Source organism: Tachypleus tridentatus, chromosome 1 (genome assembly GCF_004210375.1).
Source record: "Tachypleus tridentatus isolate NWPU-2018 chromosome 1, ASM421037v1, whole genome shotgun sequence".
NCBI lineage: Eukaryota > Metazoa > Arthropoda > Merostomata > Xiphosura > Limulidae > Tachypleus > Tachypleus tridentatus.
The window spans coordinates 84108394-84124305 of NC_134825.1; the positions used below are offsets into that span (position 1 = coordinate 84108394).

At 32.4% G+C, this 15912-nt stretch overlaps 1 protein-coding gene across 1 annotated transcript in view; it reads right to left on the reverse strand.

Annotated features, from left to right (window-relative positions):
• Positions 1-9234: 9234 nt before the first annotated feature.
• The window catches only part of LOC143254093 (uncharacterized), a 31830-nt gene continuing 25152 nt past the window's right edge, over positions 9235-15912 (reverse strand). Inside the window, exons 9-11 of the mRNA XM_076508867.1 lie at positions 12488-12547; positions 12143-12197; positions 9235-11208 (exon numbers count right to left, since the gene is read on the reverse strand). Of these exons, the coding sequence (XP_076364982.1) occupies positions 11135-11208; positions 12143-12197; positions 12488-12547 (189 nt within the window). The 3' untranslated portion in view covers positions 9235-11134. The remainder of the gene's footprint in view (positions 11209-12142; positions 12198-12487; positions 12548-15912) is intronic.

Genomic DNA, 15912 nt, shown 5'->3' on the forward strand with positions numbered 1-15912 from the left:
AGTTACACACTCTAACTTAAACAGATGAATATAGCAGAGAGACTCAAAGCATATATAATATTTTATTCACGATGCTTAGCCTATACATGGCGATATAGCATGCTTTCACAAACCATGTTTTACCATATTCAGCAGTATGAAAGAAAGACTTGCCAACTCACGCCCAGCAGAACAGCTGACTTAAGCTAATATTCTTTGTTCTTCCTTAATACTGGACAAAATTTGTAGCAAAAAATTAACTTAACACGACATCCAGCTGCTACAACATAAACCGCTTCTTTCTACGAAACCTTTCATCAGCGTTTTTACACAAAAACTTCAAATTCTAGCTAGTTATTACTTTTCAATATATCAGAACGAATGGTTCTGGGGTGGTGATTGATAAATGTCCCCCGATGGCAAACAGGACTTGCCCATGAACATTGTCAACCAATTTTATTCCAAGAAATTCGATAGACATTATCCATGTTGTCCAAATACAACATGGGCAAAGTTTACTTCAAACAAACAAAAAAGAGATCGTGCATTCTCCTCTTCACCTGGATGATGTCGGATTAACTTTACCTTAACGAGCCCATTATTCTTTCATAGCCTGTAGTTTAATACATTGAAATATGTAGATAATTTGAGACAAAAAGTGCAGTAGTGCCACAGCATATTATTTTATATTCACTAGTATCATTACATCACCAAACAGGATATGTCAGCTGTCTTCCACAGGTTAGTGACTTTCTCTATTATTAACTAGCTCAGTATATTCAACAAACTATGCAAAGCTACAGAACACCAGTCTATATCCTTGGATGAAATTTACTTATTTGTTTCATTTTAAGGTTATCGGTTAAACACAACAACCCTCTTCCTATATTGTTATCGTAAGACTTACATACAGTTCCTTCATAACAGCCAACAGAAACAATAAGGGAACACAAATAACTTATTGTGTAGCGTTGTGCTAAACATATATATATACACACATATTACAACGGAAAATCTACAGCCACCAGTTTGATAATTATACAATTTTATTAAGATTATATTAGTGAATGAATCTTTTTGAAAGTAGTGTTTCCTTGTTTGTTTTGAATTTCGCGTAAAGCTACACGAGAGCTATATGTGCTAGCCGTCCTTAAGTTAGCAGTGTAAGATTAGAAGGAAGGCAGCTAGTCATCATCATTAACCGTCAACTCTTTTACCAACGAATAGTGAGATTGACCGTCAACTATAATACCCCCAACTGCTGAAAGGAGGTCCATGTTTGGGGTGGTGGGGATTCGAACCCGTGACCCTCAAATTGCGAGTCGAGCGCTCTACCACTTAACCATGCCAGGCCTTAAAAGTATTCAACTTAACGTTAGCATGACCGCCTGTTAATCCGAAAATTCACGGTTTGCAAACCGTTGCCACAAAAAAGCTTCTATGCTTCGGGGCTGTGGATGTGCTATAAGAATTACAGTCAGTTCCTACAATACAAGCAGAAAGAGCAACGTAAGAGTTGGTAACGAGTGTTATTGGCTGACTGCTTTCCCTTTAGTCTATTAGTTCAACATTAGAGATTACTGTGCGCATACAGACCTTATATAGTTTTATGTGGACTTCAGAAAGAATCTCCTTCCACTCAGTGGTTCAGCAGAAAACCTGAAGTCTTATAACCCTTCCAGACACAGCACAGATACTCTCTTGTGTAGCTTTGCACTTGGCTAAAAACAAACTGAAATGAAGAGACAAGCTTTGAAATCAACATACAACAAAGAAAACATAAAATAATGAATAAACAATACAAAACAAAGAAGTCTCATACCTTAAGCAAACTAGGATAAGCCAGTTATTCTCATAATAATAAAAGAGAGATTTAACGAGAGAAGTAGCGTTATATTACATATATTAATTTCACATTAGATATAATGTGAAGTTCTACGAATGGCTGAAGACTTTAGTTTTGATATACAACAGCTTTCAGTAGTCCTTTCAAAAATACTAGGAGCTGATACTGCAAACAGACATAAGTAAAAAGAAAAAAAGGCGTGATATCAAAACTTACTTTGAGTGAAACTTCTATACTGTTTTATCATAATAATATTTTATTTGCGTTTTAAGTTTCACAGAGGATATTTCGTATACAGTAACATTTGCGAGAGGGTTCAGGGACTACTAGATGTGTGCCTTCAAGAGATGGAAGATTATTTGTGATCTTGTTGACTTGGAGATTCATTGGTAAAATCAGTAAGAAAGACATAAATGTCTTAAAGCCGCTAAATTATTTATGGGTGTGCAAAACATATACGGTATTGTGAGATACAGTATTAAAAATATTGTGCATTATTCATTTATATGAAGCATATATAGTTCTTTTGACAGGTATCAACCAAACTTGGTATATACCTTTAGAATTCCTCAATTTCAGATGTTCAATTAAGACTGTGCTCGTCAATCAACTGTCAAGTAGAAGCTTTTATTTATATTTCTAATAGTGTAAATATATACTGTATTCTTGTTGTCGTTGGGGTTACGATTCTTCTACAGCAGGTGTCTGTGACTTGTCAGCGGTAAATTAAAAAAAGAGAAAAAATAACAGTACTTACTTCACCCGTTTTTAAAATAACATATGTATCTGGAACTGGTTAAATGTATGTGAAACAAATTATTCTCTCTACAGTGATCATTGCTATATAGTTCTTTTTTTCTTGTCAAGAGTTCGCTTGGGACAATTCAATTGCTTTAGAATTTCAGTTGCCAAACTACTTTTTTAATTACTGTTCTCAAACTATCTGAGCATATTTTTCTCACGTTTCGTCAAGTTATCAAGGTGTAGCCTTATATTCTAAACTCGTATCTAGGCCTACTTCCAATAAACATCTACTTTTTGTCAAAGTTCACATAGGCAAGTTCAATTACTTTAAAACTTTCTTTAATAAAGTAAGCTGTTCATCTTATCTCTTTCAAAATATTTAGTCTTGCTTTAATATATATCAACTGTTCGACATTCTTTCTCTGTCCGAACGTCTTTTTTAGGCGACTTGTTTCTCGTCTGCTTTGTCTGCTGTTTCCTGCTCATCTCATACTATTTATATGCTTATTACTAAATCGTCTACTCACAATATATCCTTAACATAAATAAATTTCACGCAACATTCTATAATCTCTACGTCAATGAATTATAAACACAAGGTACGGCTCTTACCAACTATCGCAATTAAATTTGCCATAACATTTACTTTGAAATAATTGCTTCTAACTCTCTTGTTATGACTAAAATAAACAATTACAAAATATTTACTCAAAAAATATATTAATTAATAATATTTATACTAAACAGTTATTTATATCATGACACCCAAGGAGTGATATAAATATATCAGAATATAAAATTAACTGTAATTTAAACCCAAGCCTAACAGGAAGCACATTAATCGGAAATTATACAGACAGGACAACTAACGTGTATCTAGACATTTTTTAAGATCAGGGTTTAAACTTCTCTAAAAGTGCCAAAAAGACATAGAAACAATACTATTTCTGCAATTGACTAATCAGAAAAGAAGGCACCAAAATGCGAAAATATCTCTGGTCAATGTAGCAACTATAATTTATCAAAGAAATCATACAGACAGAAGGTCCAGTAAGACATAATACAAGTGTCTCATGAAAAAATACGGAAGCTCCTTGACTGTTCAAGCTACAAAAGTAAACAGTATATGATTTCAATGGCTGAGACCTTGTGTCATGATAGAACCAGGGTTTCAAATGGGGTTGGATAGCATCCCACTTCTTTTCAGGAAGTCCAGAAGCCACCACTGAGTAGATTTGAAATCACCCCAGTACTTAGTAATTGTTTAGAAGTATGCTAATTATCTTACCTCCTCTATATATTTTTTTTTCGCACCAGTTTGCTTTTCGAATTTCGCGCAAAGTTACACGAGGGCTATCTGCACTAGTCGTCCCTAATTCAGCGGTGTACGACTATCGAGAAAGCAGCTAGTCATTACCACTCACCGACAACTCTTGGGATACTCTTTTACTAACGAATAGTAGGATTGATCGTGACATTATAACGCCCCCACGGATAAAAGCGCTGGCATGTTTGGTGTGAGGGGGATTCGAATTCACGACCTTCAGTTTATAAGTCGAGCGCCCTAATCATCCGCCTATGCCGGGCTGACTTCGCACTAATACGGACGGCAAGATGCAACATACGACAGTGAAACAAAATACAATGCACAGAGATTCACAGAAATTTTCCCACTCCCTCCCTCTGTAAACAATCTAATTCGGCAATCCACCATCCTGAAAAATAGTCTCAACAGAATGAAGAGGTTTAAATGCAATAAATATTGACAACAGCAAGAGACTGGGGAGATAAACTATTTATATAGTTTTTTCTTCTTAAAATGTTGGGTAAGAGATGATAGAAATGAAACATTGTAGTGCACTGATGGAACCAATGAGCTCTGTCATTAAAACCAAGATCATGAATTTCGCACAAAGCTACTGAATCTGTAATCAGTGTAAGACTAGAGGGAAGGCAGCTAGTCATCCACCCACCGCCAACTCTTGGGCTACTCTTTACCAACGAATAGTGGGATTGACCGTCACATTATACACCCCACGGCTGGCGGCATGCTATTACGAGTCGCATACGCGCTTTCATGACGTAATGTTTCCATACGATAACTAGTGGCGGCGCTAGGATATTTTCGTTGGGGGGAGGGGGGCTAAGGTAAACTGTGGAGGGGCTTCCCAAAATGCCATCAATTTGAAGTATAGATGGTAAATTATAATAATGTAAATACCAAGGCACATTTCAGAAAGGTGTGCTATTTTTGAACTGTGTTTTCAATGACGTTTCCATTGGAAACTCATACTCTAATTAATAATTCATTATTATAAATTAGCAATAATCTGTTTATGAAAATATGCGTATATGTAAAAGAGGAAACTCACCTAAATTCCACCCAAGGTAATACATAATAATAAAGAAAATCAAGATTAGCTTAGATTGAACATTTAATATACCATGAAGAGTAAAGCTACAAATCAAAAGAAATATAACATAAATAAATAGTTTACATAGCAGAAACGAATTATCCCATGTGAAGTTAATACATTCTGAGGAAAAGTAAGGTCACTATCACGTTAACTATCTTTCATCATGTTGTGTTTATAGTCAATATTACTTCAAAACAATGCGCCTGTTCTGGTGATTGGCAGCAAATGTGTTTATAACAGTATCAATATCGAGTTGTTTTGCCCTCCTGGAGTTTACTATATGACAGCAAGGTTGCTGGTGCGGTTGTTACCACTGCTGTTGCGCAAGTATGTCTTGAGAAGCTTCAGACATGGGAAACTTCTCTCACAGGCAGCTGAAGTTACAGGTAGAGTCACAGCAATGCATACAAGTTTGTGAAGATCCATGAAGGCATCCTTGTATGGCTCCAGCATGGTTGAAAGCTCCAATGGTGTGGATACTTTCTGCCCCCTGTCTTTCTTCCTGGCAATTAGCTGGTTCAACTGGTGGACCTCCACTGCAAGGTCATCCTCTGCCACACCATAGTTTGCTGCCATTCTTAAGAATGCTTGCTTGTCCAGAAATGTGGAGTGTTTGGGGTTCAATGCAGTTGCACCCATCAGAACACTGCAGGCATCAGAAGAGAATCTTCTATTTAGCTCGTTGAGCATCCTGTCTATGGTGGCATAGAAGGCGTGTCTCCTGGCATCTGGTGTTGGTTCATCTCTTTGGCCAGTACTAGATCTGATTATGAATTTGTCCAGGTGTCTACATAAAATTGTATATTCAAACATCTAACACCGCCCCCTACATTCCGACACTAAGTTACACAACCTCTTCCAAACATGTGGTCAGCTTCCGGTTAGTTACCTCTTTCTTTGTGAACCTGACGATGACCGAAGAAGGTCGAAACGTTGTTCGCTCTTCTATGTAAAATATTTTCTCAACCCAAACGAGCCGTTTTTGCATATATACCATTTCATAAACTTCATAAAATATTGTAACCACCAAAACCCGTTAGATATTTAATTAATTGTTTTCGTTTTCAAATTATATTACATTTCAAAGTCTTTGACTATTCCTATAAACAAAGCTTTTCCCGCACTTTTGACGATTAAATTTTTTCTTCATTAACGATTGTATATAAAAATACTACAACATCCCAGAAAATCTGTTCCCTGCTGTGACAGCGGAAAGTCTACTGATTTACAACGCTAAAATCAGGAGTTTGATTCTCTTCAGCGGACACAGCAGATAGCCCGATGTGGGTTTACTATAAGAAAAACCCACACACACCCGGGTAATCTAGGACACATTGAGACATATGTGTAAAGTATTTGTTTGTTTGTTTTGAAATTTCGCACAAAGCTACTCGAGGGCTATCTGTGCTAGCCGTCCCTAATTTAGTAGCGTAAGACAAGAGGGAAGGCAGCTAGTCATCACCACCCACCGCCAACTCTTGGGCTACTCTTTTACCAACGAATAGTGGGATTGACCGTCACATTATACACCCCCACGGCTGGGAGGGCGAGCATGTTTAGCGCGACGCGGGCGCGAACCCGCGACCCTCGGATTACGAGCCGCACGCCTTACGCGCTTGGCCATGCCAGGCCGTGTGTAAAGTAAACAACACAATTTCCCGGACTAAATAATTTAAACGTCTTGTTTATTTCAGCCGACATGTTAGAACACATTAATGAATCGCGCTTTCTCACTAACGGGGCCGTTGAAAGAAAGCCCCACTCCTTCTTGAGGCCAGAAAATGACATATTATTCTTCATATTGACCCTAAATACAACAAAATCTTTCATCTTGAGCGGTTCTGAGCTTTAGAAATTAAAATGTCATATAATTCTACAGGAAGAGTTAAGTGTGATTAAAAACAAATAACATCCGTAAAATAAATCGTTTAAAACAAAATAGAAAGATTAGGACAGCACAGATAATCTGCATATTTCTACAGCAGTAGTGACACTTCGTGAGCAGTTATATTCTGTCTGTATTAAGATATCAAATAAAACTTTGAAAAATGAAAAAGTATTTAAAGTTTGCTCTCATGAGCAACAAACAGCACTAGAATTCGTTTAACTAGTAAATTGTGTACTTGATCTCCATAGAACAATCTAAACTAGTTTTGTGCACTTGATGTACATGGAACATAATATAAATGTCTTGTATAGTTGACCTACATATAACTTAAACTAGAGAAGTGCCTTACACAGTTGATTTATTCAGAACATAATCTAAATCTTGTATAGTTGATCTATATTTAACATAATCTAATCAAGTTTTGTATCGCTCATCTATAAAGAATTTAATTTATACCAGTTTATACATAATTCCATGAAACTTATCTCTTTATAAATATTAGTTCGAAATACTGTATTTTTAAAAATATTTTTGGTTGGAATATTACATGAACCTTTCTTTTTTTATTATAAGTTATTTCATACAAAATTTTGAAGTAATTTGAATTTTGCGTAAATAACTTGTTAATGTCATAAGTATCCAGTTACGTTTTATTTACGGATAGAAGTAATAAAAAACGTGAAAATTACGGATGATGGAGGAATACATACATAAAACCATAAGATAGTCCCGACATACGTAGTCAAACGTTTTCGAAGAAACCTCTTACTTATATATGTATATAAAGTGTTAAATTGTTTTCATCTGCACGAACTTAGGTTTGAATAAAAATATCTAAACTGAATTATGTTGTAAAGTCTATCAATGCCTAATTCCCATCAGCGTGTAACACGGACTACTTGTGTATGGATTTTTGGACGGCTTTTCGTATTTATTAGTTTGTTGGCCTAGTTAGCCCCACATCATCCTTTCCTTTTCACATGTTATTACTTATTTTCCCTCCTCTTTTAAACAATACCAATAACTATTTTACAAGGAATGGCAGTCGCTAGGCATGACGAATTGACTTGATGGACATCATATGTTGAAGTTAATGAAATGCTATACTACTTCTGCACTCTCCATGTTAAAATGCCACATTTTGACGTGAATATAATCTCAACAATCTAAAGCTTTGGAGAACTCACCCTTCTGATGTTAGAATCAGAATAATCAGCAATAGTCGACTGTTCCGCTTCTCGCTTGTTCTAGACTTTAGCGATGTTTTTTGGCTAAACTTGACATCTTTATAGCTTTCGTAAACTTATCTGTTTAAAAATATCTTATATTTTTATAGGAGTATAAGAGAAATTTGAGACTATGCTGTGCAATATATAATATATGCGTCAGCCATTTTTTCCCTGGCCTATTCCTACATACTAAGCACAATAGTGTTTAGTAATTAAATATTTCTTGTGATATTACACTGCTTATGAATTTGTAATAACAAAAAATTAATGTATATTACGCTCAAAATATTATTACTATTTTATGTATATTTACACTAAATTTAAAGAGAATTTTGCATATATTTTATATTTGGATATATTTATATAAATGCAAAATTCTCTTTAAATTTAGTATATACTTCTGTATTGGTGCCTCAGGTATCTTAAAACCCACATATGAATAAGATTAGCTCATATATTCTTTCTTCATGTTTAGCATTCCTACGAAATTACTTTCTAAATTATTACTATCAAGAAGTGTCAAAATGAAAAATTTAAAAGACGCCTACAGCTATATAGCATCACAGGTCCATAACCTTAGGCTTAAGTTGCCCGCTCTTTGTTGGGCAATAGGTTTCTGTTGAACGAATGCATGTTATTCCTTAATTTATATTACAGGCAAACTAGTAATTTTCTTACTTTACAGGATCGTATACCAGCAAATAATGTTCGTATGTTGAAAAGAACGATTAACTACAGATTTTTCTGTATGTACCTGTTACCGACATACTGACTGGACCCATAACAAGAACGAAAGGTGAAATCGATAGTATTGCGAATATTTTAACTTATGCCAATTTTTAACGTTTATCATTATGTTATTTATGAACCTTAATAATTCAGTTAGTTTCTGTTTAAATAGAAGACCTGACGTGAATAATTAGCCATTAATTAGGTTCCTCCTAATGAAGCTCTCATGAAAGTGTGATTTTGAAAGACTCGCAGATAATTTGTGAAAGTCTACAATTTTCATGCTCATATTTTACTGCTCTTAACAGTTTATGTCACTTTTATTTTTGGTAATCGGTTAGCAAAACGATAAAAGGAATATGGTGAATTTTGTGTATTATTTAAAACGTGGAAAGTCCTTCAGTCATTAAAGAAATTATTTAATACAACAAAGTTACACAAAAGTAAACATTTGAGAATTTAATGGGTATTCAGAAGCCAAAGAGAAAAAAAAACTATCATATGATTATGTAACTTAAATTAAAACAATAAAATAAGATGTTAATGGAAAATAAAAATGCTTCCTTTGTAATCACTAGGCAACTTGAGAACACTGAAAATAGGACCTACAACTCTACTCTTTCAACTATATTACTTCATTTCCGTAAGAATTAATAATGATAGAAAAATACACTTTTACAAGACAAATTTACAAAAGTTGCAACAGCTAATGTTATATGCTTTACAGTTAACGTGTGAAACTTTACCAGCTACTTTCTTACAATTAAAATTCTGATAAAAGAAAAACAGTTGCAAAAACAAACAACATACACCCTTTGATGACAAACAAAAGTATTTATAATAATGATGGTAATAAAAACAAGATACTGTTTAATTAACAGTTGCAAATTGCAAATGTCTTGTAACTATCAGGGTAATAATAATAACACAGAAAAATGGGTACATACATTTTTTATAACACTTAAAACATTATCTTCCAAACTTTCAGGGTGTGTATATATATATATATATATATATATGTTATATATGTACAACTCCAAAATGTTAATATCCACAAATTTTCTTAATTGTAGAAAAGTGATGCTCTTAAAACTGTGAAAATAGACGAGATGAACATTTTAAGAAAGTTTTGCATTATGTACACATTAAGAAATAAATCTTTTTATAAAGTATGTCAGCTTTTCAAAACCAGAGTTTCTCTTAATGGCCCAAAAAAGTTTACACATCTTGATTTCTAAATACTTTGTTCTGAGTTTCAAAACCTACTTTTCAAGTACTTAACAGAAAAAGACAACATATCCTTTTTGAAGGAAGAAATTTTGAGGCTGTCAAATATAGCAGTGAGCTATATTTTTTATGACACATAACATAATTGAAAAAACTAACTACAGGATTTTCCACTGTAGCAGTACTTGTTTTCACGTGATTATCACTTAATAATCCTCATGACTAAACAGTGAGAGTTGAATGTTCACAAGCTTATGTAAAAGCACACACAAATAACAGTTAAGAATTATTTTCAGTGTTTATGTATTGAAAGTTTAGGTTTAACTAACTGTAAAATGGGAAGACATTAAGACCAAATTAAACAGCATAAAATTTAGTTAACTATTCACAATAGTTAATACTTTGTTAATTATTCAAAGGAGTAAGTACTGATTGTACTGTACTTTTCACACAGTAATAATGAGTATGTCTAATTAGCAGTTCACACTGATAAGACTTAAGTCTTTTAACAGTTTACATTTATCTGAGGGTCTGATCTTATTATACATAAAAATAACTTTAGTACTTCAAAATAAATTATTTTTTATGGATAGTATAACAGACATATTTTGCAGACACTTCATTCAAAGACAACTTAAACACTACAACACCACCATATGTTGCTATTCTCAAGACTTAAAAAGATAACAACTCATTTTATTTGTATGCCTGTCTTTCATAGTGTTTAGTTAAAGTACTTTAAATAAAGCACTGAACATTAATATGAATATCATAATAAAATGAAATGTACTAATACAACTTCAGTAAATGTTAGGATGCAGAGTAGAATGACATTAACCTCACCTTCCTTCCCTCAAAAAAAATATATGCAAAAAATAGGAAAAAATTACTTTAAATTTGTTGTTTCTTTCCCCCTGCCTTAACTTTAGACCTTAATTAATATTTGTAATTAAAGCCTGGTTTACATGGAGTAAAACTCCTTAGTTCTCTAGTGTGTATTACACTTAAAAATACAAAAATGTACACTTAAACCAACAAAGGCTGGATGATCTATTACAAACATTCATTATAACCATTAAGTATGTTTTTGATCCTTTATGTGATTCTTCAAGTACTTCATAATGGCAAACATTCTAACACGTTTCACACCTGCAAGTACACAAAGTAATATTTTAATAGCATAAAGAGTACAAAAAAAATACATTAAGTTTTGTTGTCTCTCCCTAGTTACACTTATTGGGAAAAACTAGAATAATTTAAAATTTTCCTCTTACAGTTAAATACAAACAAACATTATTACAACAACTTGAAATTTTACACTGACAGAAATAAATTTCATTCTATAATAATTACAGTTATAGAAATCTTCATAAGAACATGATATACAAAAAAATGAATAATAATACAAATTTCAGGTTAATGTTTTTACATAATAAACTAAAACCAATATGATATGCCTAACTTCTAATAGTCACCATGACTTGCCAAGCAAAGATCATTAAAACTAGACACTGCAAACAGTAATACAAACAGGTGGCTATATTTAACAAGTACTATTAGATGCTGAAATATGTAAATCAAAATGTTTCTGGTACTGATACCAAAATATATTTAAAAAAACAAAGACAATTAACTTTACAATACTAATACATTAAAAACCTTGTTCAAAAATATATGTCTAGCATTAAAAGTGGATTTTTACTTAACTATAAGACTAGAAGGGTGGTAAGAAGTTTTTTGTACACATTAACTTAAAAAAACCAATGTGTAAATTCTGGTAATCACATAAATTGTTTATGTGAATTGTTAAAATGGAAAAGATGTTCTGGGTAAAAAACAAACAAAAACTACTGAATAAACTGTGACACCCATATTCTGCTATCAAAGCAATGCTTTCAATAATATCCATTAAAGAAATCAAATGAGCATTGTAATTATCAAACTGAAAAACTTGGAAAAAATCTCTAATTCTTATCATAAATTAAACAAAGTTACTTATGTTTAGAATAAGTACCAAACAATAAAAGCACAGCAGAATGTGAAGCCTAAATTCTGCTGTTAGAGCAAAGTTTATCTTACTTACCAAATATATTTTGTAGCTGATTATCAAAAATTGCATATTGTTTGTTTGTTGGATCCTATAAGAAACAAAAATAAAAATACACAAGACTTTTAAACTGAAGACTGCTAACTGTCTATTAAATCCTACGTGAAATAAAAAGTATTTGGGTAATTAATAATCAAATTAAAAATTCAAAATTGCTAAAAAGAGATAATCTAAATTTCTTAGGTTTGTATATGTTTTAATTATTAGAATGAATATGTAACAAACATTAAAATAAAAGAAATTACAATTAGAAAGTACTTAAAACATCCATTATTTTAAGGCTAAACCATTAGGAATGTTTAGGCCACTTATATCACTTACAAAAAGGTTTCTTTCTCTTGCTATTTCCCACATTTTCTTCACAACATCATGTCTTGCCATCTGTAAAATGTCGGAAAATAAATCCATTTTTATTATTTTATGGTTAAATTTTCAGTATCTGAAATGTCAAATCTCAAAATTAAAATACGAATAACGCTCTTATCGTGCATTTTACTGAAAATTAAAGATTGTATTCTGAATCTATACCTATAGACGAACAATTTCTTAATTGCATGTGATACTAACTCTCACTTAAAAAAGTGGTTCTGACAGATCCAGTCCTTGCAAATATCAAAAATTGAGCTACCTTGTGCCAAAAACATGAAAAGTGTTAGACACATTACACAATCTTGCTCATAAGAAGTGGATTTCCTCTACTTGCTGATTTGCTATCAGTGAAAAGTAAATGAAAAAAACAATTTAACTTAGTATGGTATTTTAGAGAAAAGATGTGTTATAAAAAATGTGAAAGTAAATATCCATTGGTAAATATTAGGATTGGCTAACAAAGTCTATGCTACTATATATCAGTGTATACTAATTTTCCCAACATGATACCTGGCTATGAAAATTTATAGGAGTTAAACTTGTATAGTAAAATAAAGCATAAATTTTACCATAAGTAAAATTCCTAGTTTTTTCAGAATCAACATAAAAAATGTGTGTTGTCTCAAATTACAGAAACAATAACAAATATTAACTGAATAGATTTTTGAAAGTAAGTCAACAAATGCAATGACATGGACTTTGAACACAACTGGAACACAGCAAAACACTCATAACTGTATAATGGATAAAATTTTATTCTCGAACTACTTCACATTCATCATGCCATGAAATTTGCCATTTTGTATAATGATTATATAAAAGTCCTCCAAGTTTATTTTAGGATTTAACTTCACAATTTTTCCAATAAAAGTAGTAAATTCTGAAAACATTTGAACTTGAGTTACATATGCAAAGACACTGAAGTTGTCTCTTGTAAAAACCTCTGATTTTAGATAAGACAAAATTATGTTAACCTTGCAGTTTATTTATAGTAACTCTTACAACAAGATCAGTATTAAATATGCATGTTCATATATACAGTTGCATAAATTAAGTATTTATACTTATGATTCAATTAGTACTGAATGATTCACTATAATGCGACTATATTTATATACATACAAGTCCTTGGGTCCTTTTTATTATAGATGACATTTTTTAAAAATTTTCTAGAATGATCTCCATGAATTTGCATCACTCATTTATTCTAGATCTTTCTGCAAGCCCATACAAAGTGCATGCAGATTTATATACTGTACAGTATATAACTGAGCATCACTTGCTTCCAGCGACAGTCTAAGTTTAGTTTTTTTCTTCTTAAGCATAGGTGTATCCTTTTTGTAATCTTTTAAGAAAAATCCCTTCATTACGAGCGAAAAAAGAAAGTGTGATGATACAGAGCAAAAGAAACATAAATGGCTGACATTAGAACAGAAACTTGAACTCATCAAATGCCATGAAGAAGGTGCTTCAGTTTGCCAAACTCGCATGAGACAAAAGAATAAATGGATCATCTGCAAGAAGAATTGTAACAGAAGAATACAATAGAAGAGGGGCAACTAATGAAAGATCTTTAGCAATCCATGGTTGGTTCTTTTGCTTTAATATTGCTAGGGGATTCATAATGTTTGCATTGTAGGCAAAAGTTCAAGTGCAGATGTAGATGCTGCTGAAAAATTTCCTAATGAATTTATAGAAATTATTGAAAAAAGTGAGTACAAAGATGACCAAATTGTTAATGTTCTAGAACTTTTCTATCAGAAAATGAAAAAATTCAGGCAAGTTACAAGGTATCAAAAGAATGTTTGATACTTTTGTTAGGCAGAAATGTATCTGGGGATTTTAAATTAAAACCCACTTTTCTGTATTGTGCGGAAACCCCCCGAGCACTTAGCAGCTGTGCAAAGAAGACTCTCCCAGTTGTTTGGCGATCAAATAAAGCATGGGTCACAAAACTGGTTAAAGTTATTTTAGTCCTGCAGTTGAATGTTACTGCAAAGAAAACATGGACTTTAAAAACTTTGTTGTTATTAGATAATGCACCAGTCCATCCAACAGAACTTTGTGACTTTAATGAAAATGTCAAAATTCATTTTCTTCCACCCAATACAACATCTCTACAGCAACCAATGGATCAAGGTGTCATTGCAACGTTTAAAGCTTGTTAGTTGAAGCAGACTTTTTTTCAAGCAAAAAAGGCTACAACTATCTTTGACTGAATTCTGGAAAAATTACATCACAAATGCTATTGAAAACATTAATGAAATGTGGTTCGAAGTTAGCAAGAATAACATGAGAACAGTGTGTAAGCACGTTATGCCTCATTCTGCAAGCGATTCCTGCAGCTTTGAGTCCAAAAGACATTGTCAAAATTTGACACAATCTTGGATTCGAACATTTGGAAGTGACTAATGTTCTAGAGTGCATCGACTCACATTGTCAAGCTCTCAACAATGATATGATCCTTCCAGCTGTGCCTGACTAACATTAAAGAAGTTGCAATAACACAGTATTAATACTATTTACAAATAAATTTTATACTTTTTTAAAGAGTAAATACACAAGTATAGCAAACCATTATATATTTCAGTTATGACCTTTGTACTCAGTTGCTAAGCCTTATTAAAGTTCACATGTGGAAGATGCGAAATGAATTTTTTTTTAAGTTTTATATATAACTTTGAACTGGTTATTCATGTCATAAACAGAAGTTTATATCGAATGTCTTGAAAAGTGGAAAAAGGTGGGTGGGACCATTGTGCTTGATTCAGTACATGAAGCAATATCTCAGCAAATAGAAAAGACATGAGGTTATTACTTTGCATTCTAGTTTGTAAATAATGATAATTTGAGTTCCTAATTTGTACAAAACTGAATACTTTGTATTTAAACATCACAAATATATAATTTGAATAAATGCTACATTCAACACAAAATTTCATACTTGGGTGTTCTTTTAAATTTAAAAATTATAATTCATAACTTGGTACTAAACTTACTGATGTAAATTTACAAAGTAGTAACTCAACAGAATTTTGAATGTAAACAAATGCAATGACATGGTCTTTGACCCATGACAACAGGGTTGAAAACTTGGGAAATCATATTTGATAAATAAAGGATAATTCTTTTAATAATAAAAATATGTAGACATGCAAACTTGAACCTCAAACCTAAGGTTTTAAAGTAAACCTCTATAAAGAGTTGAAGAAGTATGAATTCTTTACACATCACAATTACCTTTATGCAGGAAAAGACAACTTAATTTTTATAAATTTCTTATTTATTCAAAAATATTTTTGTGTTATTACAAAGAGTATACTTTTAAATTCATTTTTTTTCTCAGTGCATCTTAAAACAGTATTATAAGTTTATCA